The following is a 19,858-nucleotide window of genomic DNA, read 5'->3' on the forward strand; positions in this document are numbered from 1 at the left end:
TTTAGGAATTTTATTAAAAAGTCAACAAAAAAATTAGGATTTGTATATTTTTGTCATATGGAGTCTATCTTTTATGGGTACAACATTAGTTTTCTTGTTTGATGGATACATTTGTGAGCGTTCGTATCTTTTATGGGTACAAATGGTAATTTATTCAATTTTTTTAAGTAATAATAAATTTAATTTTTTATCTCTTTAAACTAAATTAATAATTCTATTTAATATATTTGCACTAAAATGCACTATGAGTAGATTACTAATACTAAATGAAATAAAACTATATATATATATATATATATATATATATATTATAAACTCAACAAATTTAAAGTATCAATAATATTATTAATCTATTAATAATACATATTGTCATAAGGTTACAGATAAAGAATAATGCAGATTAATTAAATTTTTATGTATATTAAATTTAATTGAATTTTAATATATGTAAAATTTTAATTAATCTATATTATTATTTTTATATTAATAAATATTTATCGATCTATATCTTTATGATAATATGTATTATTAATAAATGAATAATATTATTGATACTTTGAATTTGTTAAGTCTATAAATAGTCTTCATTTATTTCATTTAATATTAGTAGTCTAGCTATTCATAGTGTATTTTAGTGCAAGGATATCAAATAGAATTATTAATTTAGTTTAAAGAGATAAAAATTACATTTGTTATTATTTAAATTTTTTTACCATATATCAAATAATGTGTTTATTAATTTTTATTTTATAGTAAAAATTATTTAGATTATAATACTAATAGTATATCATAGGATTATTATTATTAATGTACTAACCGTATTTTAATGTTTATTATTTATATATTTAAAAATTATTTATTTAGTTTTATAATAAATGATATTTTTAAATAATTTATTAATTAGTTTGTACTTATTATACGATATATTTAGTAATTTATTAAAAAAATATTAATATAATAAATAAAAAAATAATTTGAAAAAATATTATTTAAAGAATAAAGACAAATAAACTCCTAACTGATTTAAATTTAGAGACAATTAGGTCCCTGTCTATTTCTGAACCTGACACGTCAGCGTTTTTTATTCAGAGTTGACGAAAAAATACCCAAAAGAATGGCGTTGTGTTTCAGAAGTAGAGGCCAGGGACCAAAATAGATCATTTTTATCTTAAGAGATCGCATTATTATTTTGAAAAATGGAAGAGACAGAATTGGTAGTTCACTCTTTGCATATAGTTAATTAGGAGTTATAGTTTAGAGTTAAGTACGATTTTGGTCTCTAAGGTATATGCCGAAATTTTTTTTATCCCCAACATTTTTTGCATACAAAATCATCCTAAAATTTAACTTAGTTTTAAAATCGTTCTTACCTTAGGGACCACAACTGTACGGAGATGACAATAGAAGCGGAGACAGAAGTGGATCGTAAATAACTTTTTCTTCTTTCCTTCTCCTTTCGTAAGAGTAAAATCACTCTCTTTTTCTTATTTTTTTATAATTTTTTTAATTATGAGTAACTTGGTTCAAAATCTTAATATTTAAGTAAAAAAGATAATTTTAAATTTTGGTTTTAAATTTTAGAAATAATCTTGTAAGAAAAAAAATAAATTTTTAACTTATATTTTAGAGGCCAAAATTATAGTTAATCCTAAAGTTTATCTAGCGATTTGATTCATTTAGCCCGCTAAAATAAATAAATTATACGACATTAAATTTAAATTTGCAGGAAAAAAAAGTAGGTCTAATACACATGTCTGATCGTTAGATTTTACTTTTTAGTAAAGCAAGACACACTAAATTAAATATATATTATTTGTTGTTTAGAATATTTATAAATTATTATGAATTTTATTGAATTTTGCAAGAATGTCACTTCTTGTTTTTTATTTAAAATACTTTTTATTGTTGAAATTCAATATTTTGAGTGAAACATTGAATTGTGGAGTTGTTATTTTTATCTTATCTTTTGTCATTCATCTATTCTTTTTAGTTTAATCCAGGTTAAACCAAAAAATTTCGATTTAAATTAAAAAAAAAGGACCCTGCTACACATACAAGTAAAAAGACCGTACAAGTTTTACAAGTTATCAGCCCAAACTTCATTAACACGAGCATTAACTCATTTTGAATGGAGCGTAACTACACGCGCCCCACTCAAACGGTTCCTCTTCGTCTTCTTCTTCTTCTTCTTCTCTTCTTCTTCGTCTTCGTCTTCTTCCTCTTCCTCTTCCTCTTCCTCTTCGTTTTTTTTTCGATTTTCATGGTTTCTGAAATTCTTCTTATTCTTCTTGCTGCACGTTCTTCTTCCTCTTACTCTTCTTCTTCTCCTTTTCTTTCGTTTCTGCACGTTCTTCTTCCTCGTTTTCCTCTTCTTCTTCTTCTTCTTCATTTACGTCTTTTCTCTCTGTTTTCTCGTTTTTTTTTTTTCGATTTTTCATGGTAAAATCGTTTTTGAAGAAGAAGAAGCAGCAGAAGATGAGGAGGAGAAAGAGAAAGAGTTCTGAATTATGCATAAGATGTACTTCAACGAATTTTGGGTGTATTTTCTTAAATCCTTTGGGTGTATTTTCTGTAACCCTTTGGGTGTATTTGAGTGATATCTGACTGATATTTTTGGGTGTATCTGACTCATATCTATGGGTGTATCTTACTGATATCTATGGGTGTATTTTTCATTTCAGAAAAAATGGCAAGCATTACAGAAATACACCCAAACGATTACATAAAATACACCCAAGAGATTACAGAAATATACCCAAACTATTACATAAAATACACCCAAGAGATTACAGAAATACACTCAAACGGTTACAGGAATTCACCCAAACGATTATAGAAATACACCCAAAAGATTACAGAAAATACACCCAAAGAATTTAAAGAAATACACCCAAAATCATGCATAATTAAGAACTCTTTCTCTTTCTCCTCCTCATCTTCTGCTACTTCTTCTTCTTCAAAAACGATTTCAGAGCTTGATGTCAAAAAACAATAGAAATCGAGAATAACGAAGAAAGAAAACAGAGAGAAAAGCACGTAAATGAAGAAGGAGAAAGAGAATGCAAGAAACAAAAGAAAAGAAGAAGAAGAAGAGGAAGAGGAAGAAGAACGTGTAGCAAGAAGAAGAAGAAGGTGCAATGAAAACGTGCCGTAACAGTATGTGGAGGAACTAACGTCAACGACGAAGAACAAACCAGTGAGAAAGGAGGAGAAAAAAACGATCGAAAAAAAAGGAGAAGAAGAAGGGATGTAGCGCGTCGTACGTGGAGCAGCGCGTAATTTGATTTTATTGTTTAATGAACTTGTAAAGCATACAAGCCCTAATGGCTTGTATGCAGAGCTTTTCCCAAAAAAAAAACACCTTACTGCTACTCACATTTCAGTTTATAAAATTTTAATTTTTGTTTTATTTTAAAAAATTATTTCTGGTGAATTAAGAAGGACACATACACTTTGTGACTGCATGCACATTAAGTATCGGAGAATGTTAAGGGGACAATAATTTTGTTGAATAATATGAACAATCACCAATCAAATTAAAACACACTACACCTCTAAATTAACCTTCTAAATTTTAATATTAAAATAACTATCCGTACACTAATAAAATGAACATCCAATATATCTATTGTTTACATTGTTTAATATCTTTATCTTTATCTTTATCTTTATCTTTATCTTTATAGTATATAAATGGGAAGCTCATATGCTGACGTGGCGCTCATACGTTGAGTCTGGAAGTTCATTTGCTTAGGTGTCGTCATTAGAAATTTTTAGACTTATATTTATTAATTATAAATTATTATTTGCTTAGGTTGTTATTTTCAAATTTTAAATTTGGGTTGTTTTACTTAGGTTGTTATTTTTTAAATTTCAAATTATTTTATTTAAGTTATTATTTTTTAAATTTTAGATTGTTGTACTTAGATTATTATTTTTTAAATTTTAAATTATTTTACTTAGGTTGTTATTTTTTACATTTTAACACTATTTTTTAAAAATTTGTTAATTCTTTTTACTATTATTTTTTAAAATTTTGTTGATTTTTTTAAAATTTGCAGCTACATACGTTCTTTTAAAGAAATTTAGAATTTTAAAAAAATTTACGTTAATTATATTTCGGCTGTTACATACTAATATTACTATAACGATTTATGTTAGTTTAGATTTTTTAAATTATTATTTGTTTAGGTTGTTTTTTTTAAATTTTAAGTTTGGGTTGTTTTACTTGGTTTGTTATTTTTTAAATTTTAAATTAAAGTCAACCAAATTTTAAAAAATTTAGTTATGATGCAACTATAAAAGTATAAGTTACGAGAGATGTAAAGCACTACAATTTAAAGTACATCAATCCCTTTCTTTACATATATCCAAAATCTCTCTACTTATTCCAATGGCTGGTATTCACAAAATTGCTGACATCAATCCTACAATTGACAATTTGTGTGTACGTATACGAATAATACGGTTATGGACACTACCAAGTTACAGAAATTCTCCATTGCCATACTCAATTGAGATGGTTTGACTCGATGAAGACGTGAGTTTTTTACTAATATTTTTTCTATTTTATTTTAAATTTATATTATTTATTTGCTTATTTAGGGAATTTAATCATTAATTTTTGTTTTCAGAATGCTATTTGTGTTGTCTTGGCTACTATAATTCATATTATGGATACTCCAAACTGGTGGTACGACCAATGTGAATGCAACACGTCCACATATACTTTTGCAAAAACTTTCAAATGTTCAAGTTGTGGCCGTTTCCCTTTATCCATAATTCCAAGGTTATTTATTTATTTTTTTTTAAATTAAGGTATATGCACATTGGATTAGATATTGAATAGTCTATATTTAACTTTTTTTATGTTATTTTCTTTTTTAAGCAGGTACCGAATAAAGCTTGGCGTTATTGATGATTCTGACTGTGCATGTTTTATAATCTTTGACAAGTAGGTAAAAAAAGTTTTGAAAAAGAGCTGGATGGAGGTACTTGATCCACTCCTATTGATAAGATCTAACCAATATTTATTTCTAAAAACATAGTGAAGATATTACACCAACTAAGCGATTATCCTCGGAGTCGGAAGAATCGAAGGTGGAAGGAGATACCTTAACTTGCAAGAAGATTAAGATTGAGAAAGAAACTTGAGAATTTGGATACACATGTTTTGGAATTCCTTTTAGAGTCTATCTAATAGAATAATGTCAAGCATATGTTTGTTTTGGTGGAAACATTGTCTTTTCTTGAGTTGTTATTTTTCTTTTGGTTCTTTTCGATTTTTATGTTTGGAATTTATAATTTTTTTAAATATAATTTGAAGTTATTTGGTTATTACTTGTGGTTTTATTTTTAATTTGATTTTCACCGTTGATATTCTGATAATATCTAATTTAATATTTAATGTCATAAAGTTATAAATTTTTTCTTTGAATTATTGTTGATACAATTAAGTTAGTTATTAATTTTTAATGTGTATTTATTTAAAAAAAATCTAATTATAATTTTAATTAAAGTATTATGTTTAGAATTTTAAATTTAAATCCAAATATACTTTTTTTTTGAATTTTTACGTAAGCAACTGGGTTTGAGAATATTTTTTAAGAATTTATATAATTTATAAGCTACTATGCTAATTACAAAGGATTATAATAAAGTAAATATAATTACCAGTCTTATTAAGATGTGATGTTATTTATACTATTTAAAAAAAATATAATACTGTTTAAATTTTAGAAAAGGTACAATAAAATTAATACCGTTTATAATGAAACTAAAAAAATTATTTTTAAATTAACAAATTTCTATATTCCTAATAGACAACGAACGTTTGATTAGAAAAATTTATTTAAAAATTTAAAATTTATACTAGCTAATTAGAAAATTCTATTTAAAAATTTGAAAATTGAATTTCTAATACTAATTTTTAATTAAGTAAGTTCTTAACCATTTCAATTTTTAAATTTAAATTTTTTTACTTGACACATTTATAAATTTTTATTATTATCTTTTAGATTGTCTCTCCACAATAGAAGTACTTTCATCTTTTTCTCTCTTTTTAAATATTTTTTCTAAATTTACCTAATTTATAAGGTTATTAAGTTTTAGATTATATTTAATTTTATTTATTTTTATAGATAAATAATAGGATTGATACTATTTATGACGAAACTAATAAAAATTATTTTTAAATTAACAAATTTCTATATTCTTAATGAACAACAAACGTTTAATTAAAAAAGTTCATTTAAAAATTTTAAATTTGCACTAGCTAATTAGGAAATTCTATTTAAAAATTTAAAATTTAAAATTCTAATACTAATTCCTAATTAAGTGGCTTCTTAACCGTTTTGATTTTTAAATTTAAATTTTTTATTTGTCACATTTATAAATTTTTTCTATTTACTTCATTTACATTGTTATTTTTTAGATTATCTCAGCACAACAATAGAGGTACTTTCATCTTTTTCTGTCTTTTTACTTATAAGTTATTTATTTTCAATCTCTTTATTTAAGAAAATGAAAAAAAAGATTTTAACTATAACTTGAATTTATTGATCGTGAGATTAAACTTATATTTATTTGAAAAAAAGATACTTTTATAAAAAAATATATATTATTTTTCGTAAAATATGTTTACGTAACTAAATAAATGAAAATAAAAAGGAAATTAAAGCAACCAATGAAAATAAAACCTATGCGATTTTACATAGACATAAGAAGACACTAATTTCATATTCTATATGGTAAGTTAGACATGAGAAAAAATTGTAAAAAAATTAGTGTCTCAATATTTTAGAGAGACACAAAATATATATTTTTAATAGGTATTTGTGTATGACCATGTCTTTCATTATTTTTGTCTCAGGAAACAAATACCATACATGTACTCTGTGTATTTCCGTGTCTATATTTTGATGGACATGTATACCAAAAACAAATGTTGTTACTCCTGTGTACTTTATTTTTTTTAATAATATAAAAAAATTAATAATAAAAATGTATTATGTATAATGTATATATATTTTTAATTGGTTAAATATTTATTTATTTAGTATTTTCAGGTATATATTGAAAGATGCAAGAAGTCCAAGGAGAAGCAAGATTGAAGAGGATATTAAAAGACAAAGAAAATATAAAGCGGAGCACAATTCAAGGTAGATTTTATACAAAAAAAAATAACTAACATGTCATGAGTATTTTGGCCGAAAGCCCATAAAATACAATATTTTCTATATATTATTTAGCTATTGACAAGTATTTGTCTGCATGTAAGACTGTGTGGAGAACCTTAGCGTATGATATTCATCAAAGGTAGCCTTCAGTGATGAGATTAACCTTTCATTTATCTGGAGAGCAAAATATTATCTTTAAAGATGATGACGATCTTGAAGAAATTGTGGAAGAAGAGGAAGAAAAATGTACGATATTCTTAGCATGGATGGAGGCCAATAAAAAACTTGAAGCAGGTCAAACTTTGACGTATAGTGAGTTTTCAAATCATTTGTTTATGATAGAGAATCAAGGGAATGACATCTATGCAAAAGAGGATATTCTATCGAGAGGTTAAATTATGTTCCACCGGGTACATATGATATTTATTATATGAGAATTTTGTTAGCTGTTCAGAGAGGTTGCACAACATATGAGTATATTAGGATAGTTAATGGAATTACATATTCTAACTTCCAAAATGCTTGCTATTCCATGGGATTACTGTGCGATGATAGAGAATTCATTGCAGCTATTAATGAGGTAGCTGAACTCGCATCTGGTCATCAATTGAGAAAACTATTTGCGATGCTACTGATATCTAATAGCAATAGCAACCCAGAGCATGTTTGGAATGCAACTTGGGCATTATTAACTGATGGAATACTATATGAGAGGAGAAAAGCTTTGAAAAACTAAAGTATTTTACTATGTCTTTTTCTATATCAAGATTGTATTCTCTTATTATCTTTATTTTTATTAATAATATTAATGGTTTTATTTTGGAATTACTTATTAAATATTTCATAAAATCACCATGTGCTTTTACTAGGACTAAACATGACTCATGACGAATTGAAAAATCTCTGCCTTATTGAGATTGCTGAGAAGATACTCAACAGCAATGCGAGATCTTTAAGAGACTATCAATTAATGCCATATCTTGAGATGTCTGATGTTCGCCTTTTTCAGAATAAGCTAATAAAGAAGGAGTTAGCATATGACACAAATGAGTTGACTCATACAAACTTATATACGAAATAAAAGATGACTCATGAGCAAAGGTTAGTATTTGATGAGATACTCAATGCTGTTATTACAGACTCTGGTGATTTTTACTTCTTTATGGGCATGGTAGGTGTGGTAAGATATTTATTTGGAATGGACTTTCTTCTACTATTCGGTCTAGAAAAATGGTGGGTGTGGTAAGATATTATTTGGAATGGACTTTCTTCTACTATTCGGTCTAGAAGAAAGATTGTTTTAAATGTTGCATCCAGTGGAATTGCTTCTTTACTCCTACCTGGTGGCAGAACGACTCATTCTAGATTTTCAATACCCATTACAATTACTGATGAATCTACTTGCAACATCAAGCATGGCAGTTTGAAGGCTGAGCTGCTCATCCAAAGTAGCTTAATAATTTGGGATGAAGCTCCAATGCTCAAAAAAATGTTCTTTGAAGCACTTGATCGGACGCTCAGGGATCTTATGTCAGTTACCGATCAACATAAGACACATAAACCATTTGGTGGTAAGGTTGTTGTTCTAGGAGGTGATTTCAGACAGATACTTCCGGTGATTCCGAAAGGAAGTAGACACGATATATTGGCATCCGCTATTAACTCATCCCATCTCTGGTCATTTTGTAAGGTTCTGAAACTACATATGAATATGAGGCTTCTAATGTCTTCTTCGGATCAAGATGAAGGTGAAATGAAGAGATTTGCTAATTGGATACTTGATGTTGGAAATGGAAATATTGGCTCTGTTGTTGGTGATGAATCAGAAGTTGAAATTTCAGATGATCTATTGATTACAACTACTGATGACCATTTGGTAGACTTTGCATATCCAAATTTGTTGCAAAACATGTCAGATTACAGGTATTTTTAGAGAAGGGCAATTCTGGCACCCACGCTTGAGAGTGTCGAGAAGGTAAACGCTTTTGTCTTGACAATCTTTTCAGGGATAGAAAAGGAGTATTTGAGCTCTAACACAATATGTCAAGCTGATGAGAATGAAGATGTACAACAAGAGTGGTTCACACCAGAGTTCCTAAATGACATCAAATGTTCGGGACTACCCAATCACAAGTTGACTTTGAAGTCAGGAGTCGCTGTAATGCTACTCTGAAACATAGACCAGACTTCGGGTTTATGCAATGGGACAAGATTAATAGTTAACGAACTTGGCAGCAACGTAATTGGAGCGACGATAATGACTGGTAGAAATATTGGAGATAAAGTGTACATTCCAATAATGAACTTGATCCCTTCAGATTCAGGATTGCCATTTACGTTTCAACAGAGACAATTTCCATTAACAGTATGCTTTGCAATGACCATTAACAAGAGTTAGGGTCAATCGTTATCACATGTAGGACTTTATTTGCCAAAATCAATGTTTACCCATGGACAATTTTATATTACTTTGTCAAGAGTTAAGAGTCGCAGTGGCCTCAAGGTTTTAATTCTAGACGAAGACGGTAATCCAAAGTTATCAACAACAAATGTCGTGTTCAAAGAGGTTTTTAATAATATTTAAGTAAGAATAATATTATTTTCACTTTAATAGCATGTTATGATTTATATTTTTGTACAAATATTTACTATAGATATAACTAATTTATCTATAACTCCTTTTTCAGATTTGAAATGAAATGTGTAACAAGGAGCACAACATCCTATGCCAATTGCTTTTCTAATGGAGTTAGTAAGATACTAAGTTGTCGATAAATTTTTATTAGCTTTTTGATAAAAAAAATTTAGTGTAAAATTAACATGCTATTATTACAATTATATATGTTTTTATTTTTTTCATGTCTCACTCCTTATGGTTCAAGAATATTATAAACTTCAAACTCTTCTATTTATATTTTACTTTGAATAAAGATAAAACAACATATTTAACACGTTTATTATATAACGACGATAATAGTGTTATACTAACTTTAAAAAATATATAGGTATAAAATATTATTTTTAATTTAACTTATCAAATTTAAATATAAGTCCGTGTATCGCACGGATTTAACACTAATTTTCATTGTTTACCTGTACTTTTCCTTAAACAAATATACCCATTTGTCACCGAGCCCTAATCATAGTCTAGTAGTTAAGGATTATTTGTAAGCAATTTTCATCGACTGTGAGATTTAATTCTCCGCTAACAATTTTGTATATCTTTTAATTCCTGTAATTTATTTATTTTTGGCTTTGGTTAAGGGAAAAAATTTTAAATTTTGATTTTGAAAACAAAAACAAAAACAAAAACAAAAACCAAAACAAAAACAGAAACTTACCTGTTAACAAAAGAAAAATAGTGTTTTTCAAAGAAAAAAGAATATTTCTAATTTTCATATAATTCCACAATAAAATTTGAAATCTTAAAAAAAAGTAACGAATGTAACAAGAACTACGTACTTGATTTTATTTAAAAATGTAAAAGACATTAAATCTAGTTATTTTAAAATTTATTCATTTTCTTAATTAAAAAATAATATAATGAAATATCTTATAAAAGGAGATTTTTATATCAATTAAAATATTGTTTAATTCATATAATTAATTATAAAAGATATGCTAGCTTTGATTCATATAATGGTGGGTGGAAGTAGCATTGATTGTGAGGTAGCCCTAGCTTTGATCCAAAGTGAGTGATTGCTCTCTTTGCTCCCCATATTTGATATTCCTTCCATCTTTCACAGTCACCTTTTTTTCAACTCAAATTTATAAGTTTTCCACTCTTATTCTTTTCCATTCCAATCTGTTACAACAATCTCACCATTCTCTCTGCTTTCCATTGATTAAATCCAAACTTGTTCACTGCACTCTCTATTCTTCACTCTTTTTTCTGCTATGGCCGCCAACAACAATCCGCATTCTCTCACTGATCAGAATGCAAATTCTATGCCTCCGCTTATTCTTGATCATCAATTCTCCACTACCACTGCTCTTAGGCTTCTGGTCGTTGATCATGATCCTGAACACTTAAGACTTATTCAAGATATGGCTTTTCAATGCAACTATCAAGGTAACAAGGTTTCTTTATTTATAAACAATTCAAGTTTTGATCTTTCCCGAAAAAAAAGTAATCTTTATGCTATAAACAAATAAATGCAGTGACCACATGCTTCGAGGGTTCTTATGCTTTGAATCTTCTTCGGGAGAGCAGTGGGTGTTTCGATGTGGTACTATGTGATGTTCATATGCCGGGGATAATGGATGATGGTTCTCGGTTACTTGACCATGTTCTCCAAGAATTCAATATTCCTGTCGTAAGTAAGTAACTTTGACTACCGGCCTTGTTTGAATGATCAATTATTGATGATTAGGGATATTAATTAATCATGATTATGGTGTTGGTGTTGTTGCAGTGATGTGTGCAACAGATGATGAGTCATCAAGTGCAGTGATGGAGGGTATGAAAAAGAAAGGGGCTTGTTATAATTTAGTTAAACCTCTTAGCGAGCAAGATTTGAGGAACATATGGCAGAATGTGGTGGAGAAAACCCAGAAAGAAGTTTGCTATGATGATGAAAGCAAAGAAACAGTGAATAGAAGGAAGAGGAGCTTATCAACTGAAAGCGATGGTCATGATCATGATGTTCAGCCCAACACTCCCAGCAAGAAGCCACGTTTTGTTTGGACCGAAGAAAGGCATCAAATGTTCGTCGATGCTGTACTCCAACTAAGGATTGATAGTACGACCACTCTTTCTTCTTCTTTCTTTTAATTCACGTGCATGGGTCTTCGCTTGTTAATGCAAGTTTCAATTTTTCAGAAGCTGTGCCAAGGAAAATTCTAGAATTGATGGATATCCCTGATTTGACAAGGGAAAATGTAGCAAGCCATCTCCAGGTACGTTACTAATGCAAATAATTAATAAACTTGCATTGTGTATGTTACATTATTTATTTGAACCCTAATTTATTTGAACACTATATAGTTATTCTGTTATTGATTTACAGAAATATCGGATGCATCTTAAGAAGAAAAGTGAGGAGACTAAACAAACAAATAGTGATGGGAAGATAAATGTTAATAGAGAAGCTAACAAGCAACTTTGTGCACCATTGAGGGTTCAAGCTTCCACCAACATTCCTCAAATTACACAAATACTTCCCCTTCATCACCAATATTATTCTTCGTTATCTGTGCCAAAATATGATCCCGTTATTATGGCATCAAAGTGTGATCATCATTTCCATCATCAGCCTCAACCCATTGTTAGTGCTGTACCTCATGCTTTGATGAAATCCCCTAATAGTAATAGTAATCCCTTTGACATCAACAACGGCATTGTTGGAAGTAATATGACACTTAATTATCAGAATAATAATAATTATGGTCGTTACATTATTCAACAATCTAATTATAATTATCCGATGATGGCTCTTCAATCATGGGATGGAGCTGCTTTTCAAGGGGGAATGAGGGGAGATAGTGGTGGCTGTAGGAGTGATCTTCTCGTTGATTACAATGCATATTCATCTTCTTCATCATCATTAGCATCAGCCCCACTTGATCATTATCATCGTCAAATGAATAATTCAGTCAGGAAAGTGGTGGCATTGCTGATATCCTCAATGATGGCTATATTCCAACCTCATCACTTGATAATACTAAAATAAAATGATAATTGTCAATCAAGTATTAAGATTTGAATAGGTTCCAATAATGATTAGGAGTAAATAATTCTAAATTGTAAATATCTTTGAAGTTATATATTTTAACATAGTACTCTTTTTATATACTAATATATTTTAATATAGTACTTTTTTTATATAATAAAAAATTACTATTTTTTTATCCATATATTTATTATATTTTTAAATTTAAAAAATATAATTATGACAAATTTAGAATTCAAATATTTAAAAATATTGTTAGATATATATATATATTTTGTTGTAAAAAAATAAAATTTATAATATAAATTTTTTTAGTAAATTTCATTAATTTAAAATAGATTACATAATTTAATTACTAAGAGATCTTTCTTAATACTAGTATTCTATTCAAAATATTTTACATGATACAATAAAAAATAACTATTTAATATAAACTCATCTTGATATTAATTTGGTATCAGACTTCTATAATAAAAATAGATGCATAAATAAATATATTGCATGACTACTCTTTATTATTGATCTAATTAATTAAATTGTAGCAGAACGAATTTCTATTGTAACTTTTTCACATCTTTTGTTAATTACCTCAAGCAATTTTTCACCTCTTTTGTTATTCATCTATCCACCATTGAGGGTTCAAGCTTCCACCAACATTCCTCAAATTACACAAACACTACCCCTTCATTACCAATATTATTCTTCATTATTTATGCCAAAACAGGATCCCATTATTATGTCATAAAAGTGTGATCATCAATTCATCATTTCCATCATCAATCTCAACCCATTGTTAGTGCCCTTTGGTCTCATCAACAACAATGACATTGTTAGAAGTAATATGGCACTTAATCATCAGAATAATAATGATTATGGTCGTTACATTATTAAGAACCTATTGAAACAGCAACAGTCACTGGTGCAAAATCACTATTTTTAATACTAATGTATTCTAATATAGTACTCTTTCTTACACACTAATATATTCTAACATAGTACTCTTTTTTATATAATAAAAAAGATACTAATTTTTTATCCATACAACATATTTATTATATTTTTTAATTTAAAAAAATAATTATGACAAATTTAGAATTCAACTAATTAAAATTATTGCTAGATATATTTTTTATCGTAAAAAATTAAAATTTATAATATAAGAAACTTTTTTTTAGTAAACTTCATTAATTTAAAATAGATGACACAATTTAATGATAAGAGAGCTTTCTTAGTACTAACATTCTATTCAAAGTATTTTACATAATATATCAGATGACTACTTTCTATTATTGATTTATTTAATTAATTAAATTATAACCTAACTAGTTTTAATAAAACTAGATATTTCATTTCGAATCTAAATATAAAACTATAGATATTAACAAAACTTTTTCGCATCTTTTGTTAATTACCTCCCTGAATGCAGAAACAATTTGACAACACGACGAATATTTTTAATTTTTATATTTTAATAAAAATTACTATATATATTATTATATATAACATAATATATAATAGAAATATCACATCAGAATAATCACAGGCTACATATTTATGTTATAAATAAAATATTACTTCTTACAAACAGTTTAACGAAGATCTTCAAACATTTAACTTGTAGTGATTTAATTATGTTACTAAGTGTGAAGTCTTTTTCCACTGTCCAAAAATTTGGAGGCCAGCCGAGGTCTGAAATTTTTTTTTTTTTTTGAAACAAAGGAGGTTCAACACATTAAAGTGGAGCAAATAAAAGAAAGAAGAAGACACATAACCAGCTACCAACAAATAAACCAACCCCTACTATCCCCAGTACTCTCATCCTCCCCCAGGATCACCACCACTCCATTCCGTGTAGCTCATCAACGTCCTTGTGTGTATGACCTCCAGGCTTGCTCTTGCATTCTTGAAGATTCGTGCATTCCGTTCCAACCAGATGTCATTATTATTGAAATTATTATTGAAATTCCAAGTTAACATGTCATTATTAAGAAAGAAAAAAATATATGCTCATAACTGTGTGTGTTAACAAAAAAAAGAAGAATTTCATCTTGCTTCTCACAAGAACTTCCTTCTTAAAACAATGAACTATACAACCATCTTTGTCTGTTCACTTTGTGTAAAAATTAAATTTTTATCAAAGAACACTGAAAAAAACAATAGGTGACCGCATGCATTCTTACTATCTCAATGTAAATTCCATTGATTCAGTATTTTTATTTAATCTTTTTTGAGACTTGAAATGTATAGATTATATCTAACCTAAATGCAATGAATTTGGAAGACTCAAGAAATACAAGATTAGATCTGCTATAATATGTGAGAAAAAAGAAGACTAAATCATGGAGCACAAAAAGACTAGTCAGCAAATATTTTTCATTATAAATATTTTACAATTTCACTACCTCAATGCACGTATTCTTTTCTAGCACTCGATATAAAAATTTATTTTGTCCAATCTTTTTTGTCATTCAACGATTACCATAAAGAAAATATTTCTCATTATTGGACAGGTAAGGGAAAAACACTATATACGTCACCTATAAAAAAATGTAGAACTCAGAGTTCACCATCGACAGAGGACCACTATCTGAGATGCAACCAAGTATGTTACTTCTTACATTTAAATTTAAATTCTTTGTTGTAGCTTTGTGTTATAGACAATTTTTAAAAGTCTTAAAAAATATATAATCTATAGCTTCGTTCAATATAAACACATATTCTCTATATAGCCCAATAACTAAATCAATCTTAGTATAACAAGTCAGCTACAAAAGACATAAGTGATATCTTTGTCTCTTATTTTTTAGTTAGCCATTATTATAAATATTTAGATTAAGTTAGCATTGCTTCTAACAAGATGTGCTACTTATTCGCATGACAATGCATATAAATCTACTTAATATGTTAAAATAATCATTGTTCCAGAAAAATTATTAATGCAGAATCACTCAAACTTCATAGTTAGCTTATGCTTTAGATATTGTAATGAAATTCAATTTAATGCTGTTTGCTTATTTCTTTCACAATTTAACGAAAAATATCAAATATTTTTTAAATTAAATATTATAAAATACAATAAAATTTAAAAAGATAATCATAATTGTTACTCTTAATTTTATTCCTCCATTAAATTCTCACAACTAATTTTTAATATAATAAGGACAAATTTGTTTATTGTTCATACAAAATTAGTGCTTTATTTCCTATATAAATTGGAAGTGTTGCATTAAGATGTTTAAGTTTATAATATTTGAACATTAAAACTTAAAAAACATGTATCTTTCGAAAATTTTTACATTAAACTATTATTGTCAGGTACCGGAGTCTTAACATTTATTTTACATTTTGATTAATTTAGACATTTATTTTATATTTTAATGAATTTATTAAATCTCTTTTTATCCTACACATTTTTATCTTCTATAATCTATATATGAAAATATTATTGTTTTATAATAAAATAATAGTGACAACTAATATCTAATTAAAAAAAATTATTTAAAATAAAAAATTTTAACCAATGAATACACTTTCACTATTTTTATATTGTATTTGATTTTATGGTGAAATTTATCCTAACTATCTCTATCAAAAATAATAAATAATTTAAATTTGTATAAAAATTTTGTATTCAATATATTAAAATTATAATTTGTTCAAATTAAATAATCATTCTGGCTAAGCCAACTAATTAGTTGAGTATATATATTTTAGTAATACCAAAATGAGCTTTTTTCAAATTATAAATAATCTATCTGACACAATTAATAATGCCATTAAAACTTTTTAAAAATTAAAAAACCGAACTACATTTAACAAAAATATTTTGAAATATAATACTGCAATTAGTAGCTAATTTATATTTTAAGTTTAAAAATATGTATGAAAATTGTTTTTATATAGTTATTATTACAGTTTTATCGAATTTTTCATCTAAATTAAATTATTTATTGGATGAAATATAATTTATGTAAGTCACAATTTAAATATTTTCTAAACTTGCTATCTCTCTTCCTCTCTCTCTCCCCCTCTCTCTCTCTATATATATATATATTAAATTTTGTATTTATGAAAAATAATACTGTTAAAGATCTGATAATTATATACATTTCAATTTTTTAAATTTAACATTTAAGATAAAAGTCTTTCAATTAGATGATATGTTTAAAAGTCTACATTTTATATAACATTCTAAAAAAATATATATACATTTCTGCAACACTATTTAATATAAGAGATAATATTCAAGGAAATTTTTATTGTTCCTCTTAATAAGACTTTAATTGATGTTTTAAAATTCTTCTCAAATATAATTTTAGGTGAATTGCATTTAACTTTTCAATGAACACTTTCAACTCAAGAAAACATCACGGAAATTAGGCAATCAGTAGAAATTAATGAGTCTTTTTTTATTAACTCACATTCTGAATTCAATTGGAGATCTCAAGCGAAGTTTTTAGATCCCCAATCACCTATTCATATCACTATAAAAGGTAATTAAACTTTTTACTTTATCTCTTAAGTAGAAATGTGGATAGTATTATAAAATGAACTCTACTGTCCTTTTTAGGATGTCAAGAAATTGGAACAACTCATTCTATGATATTTAACAACATTACTACCAATAATTAAGTACAGAAGAAATCAATTCAGCAAATAACAACTTAATCACCCAAACACCAATATTAGATACTCTCCATTCAGTCAATATTTTCAATAGTCAACCATATGCTAGATTTATAACAGAAGATCACAACTAAAAAATTGTTTAATACAGATAAATTTAGTCTATATTACAGATGAATTTTTGGTTACCGACGAAATTACCGACAAATTTTTTTCCGTCGGTAAATTACCGACAGATTTTTACCAGTTATCGACAGATTTTTCTCTGTAAATTTTCTCCTCCATTTCCTCGAGCGTCAAAATTTCTGACGGATTTTTCGTTTGTAACTAGAGACAGATTTTCTGACGAATTTTCTGTTGATAATTGATAACAGATTTTTCGTCGGTAATTAGAACCTTGAAAAACCATTCCAAACTCTGAATACAGACAAAAAATCCGTCTGTAAATTCGTCAGTAAGGTAAAATAATTTTTTTTAGATTTTTCCATTGCAAAATAAACCCGTTTTCATACAAAATAAATATAAATTTAATAAATACAAATTTTTATCTAATTTGTATTCAAATATTTATAATATTTCAAAAAATAAACAAATTCATCGTATTATCAAACTAAAAGAAAATGACTATAAACAAGCAAGTCAATATAATTCAAAACATAAACAAAGTGTATTGATATATCAACTATAATAATAATTAACAACCATACATCAAAGTATGTTGATACATCAACTATAATTCAAAACATAAACTCAATGTATTGTTCAACTATAATTCAAAACATAAAGTCAATGTATTGTTCAACTATACTAAATTATGCAAATAACAAGACATTTAAAAATTCCTCATATGTTTGAAATTTCAGGATGAAAATCTACTAAAACATCATGTCATTATTTTATCTCATTACATCTCTGTTTACAGCTTCTACTTTTGTTTTGACACCATGTTCAATCTTTCCAACTTCATTAATATCCTTCTCCATCCTCTTCTTGATAGCTGAAAATGATGTTGCATTTTCGTCAGTGATCATAGAGTATTGAGTTTCAGCCACGCATAATGTCCTAATGAAAAAGGCAATATATTTAAAAATTATTGATTTGATGCAATATGAACCATAAATATTTACATAGCCAATATTGATGCAAAAAAAATTCTCACTTAGCATTATGACCCAATTTGACTCTGATGCTTTCGACTAATATATAGGGGAGTTTGCATTGCAATATACCTTTCATAGCAGATACTTTTGTAACGGCTTTTGATTCTTCATTAGCTTCCTGCAACATTTCTATTTAGTAACAGCTGTAGATGAAACCTAATTTGTGATTTAAAGAAATTCTCAATTATCATCACTCAAACATGCAATAATGACAAATATGAAATCTTATTAAGATATTTCAAATCTGAATTAAAATAATGTTATAAAAAATGAACAACTTTCAATGGTGATATGGGAAACAGGGAAAAAAAGGAACACAACTTAGGGGGTTACCTGAAATTGAAGATGACATCAAAGGTTGCTATTTTACTACTTCTCAATATGAGTTTCCTTCAAAATGCTGAAAAAATTTCAACTTTAGAAATTTCAGAGAAGTAAAATACTTCTATGCCTCAAATAAGGTTGGAGTTGAAAGGATGATAACATTAGATTCAGTCAATAGAACTATTTTTGCTGAAAATAGCATCACATAAATCAAGTATTTTCATATCAGAATTATTGGGCTTCAATTACTTCCTAAAGGAAAATATAGTTTCCATTGCAACATATATAGAAGACAGACATTCATGCTGGTTGCATTAGAAAAACAAGTCAAAATATCTCTTAATAAATATCCTTTGTGGCAATATTACACTAGAAAGCATACCATTTTTTGCTATTGTTGTGATTATTAGATAAGAGGATCAACCCTTACTGCACCCTGTAAGAAGCGTAAACAACGATTAGCTAGAATCAAAGACGAAACGCTAAGAGAAAGGGAAGCGTGGGAAGCATTCCGATTCCCTAGGTGGTAGAAACACTATCATAGTACAGTCCTGTTGAGTTAAGAAATTAACTAAATCAATTAGTGATGACAAACATTATTTTATTGGGCAAAATAAATAATTATATGTTGATTGTTTATAATTATATATTACTAATTATTTAGTGTTGCAGGCCAAAACTCTACATTGCAACAGCCCAATATAAAAGCAAGCAGCTTAAACTAAAAGAAAATGAAACAAGACTGGTGGGTTGATGACACAAACGAAGCCCAAAAGGAAACAAAGATAAGAAATCAAAACGGGCCAAATAAAGTGATCTAATCCATACCCGATTTGATATTCAGCAAGCTAATTCCCTCTCACTTGCTTTCACCAACTCAACGTACACTTTTGCCTGC

General features: G+C 27.3%; 1 protein-coding gene and 1 pseudogene across 1 annotated transcript; both read left to right on the plus strand.

Annotated features, from left to right (window-relative positions):
• The first annotated feature begins 8,055 nt into the window (after nt 1–8,055).
• LOC130967198 (uncharacterized) lies at nt 8,056–9,762 on the plus strand (annotated as a pseudogene).
• A 1,313-nt stretch (nt 9,763–11,075) lies between these two features.
• Nucleotides 11,076–12,850, plus strand: LOC130967199 (two-component response regulator ARR14-like). Its single transcript, XM_057892015.1, has 5 exons — nt 11,076–11,250; nt 11,340–11,498; nt 11,594–11,920; nt 12,001–12,077; nt 12,188–12,850. Exons 1-5 carry the CDS (start codon nt 11,076–11,078, stop codon nt 12,848–12,850), a joined length of 1,401 nt encoding a protein of 466 aa, XP_057747998.1.
• Nucleotides 12,851–19,858: the final 7,008 nt, after the last annotated feature.

The sequence above is a fragment of the Arachis stenosperma genome, chromosome 3 (genome assembly GCF_014773155.1).
Source record: "Arachis stenosperma cultivar V10309 chromosome 3, arast.V10309.gnm1.PFL2, whole genome shotgun sequence".
In the NCBI taxonomy this organism is placed as follows: Eukaryota; Viridiplantae; Streptophyta; class Magnoliopsida; order Fabales; family Fabaceae; genus Arachis; species Arachis stenosperma.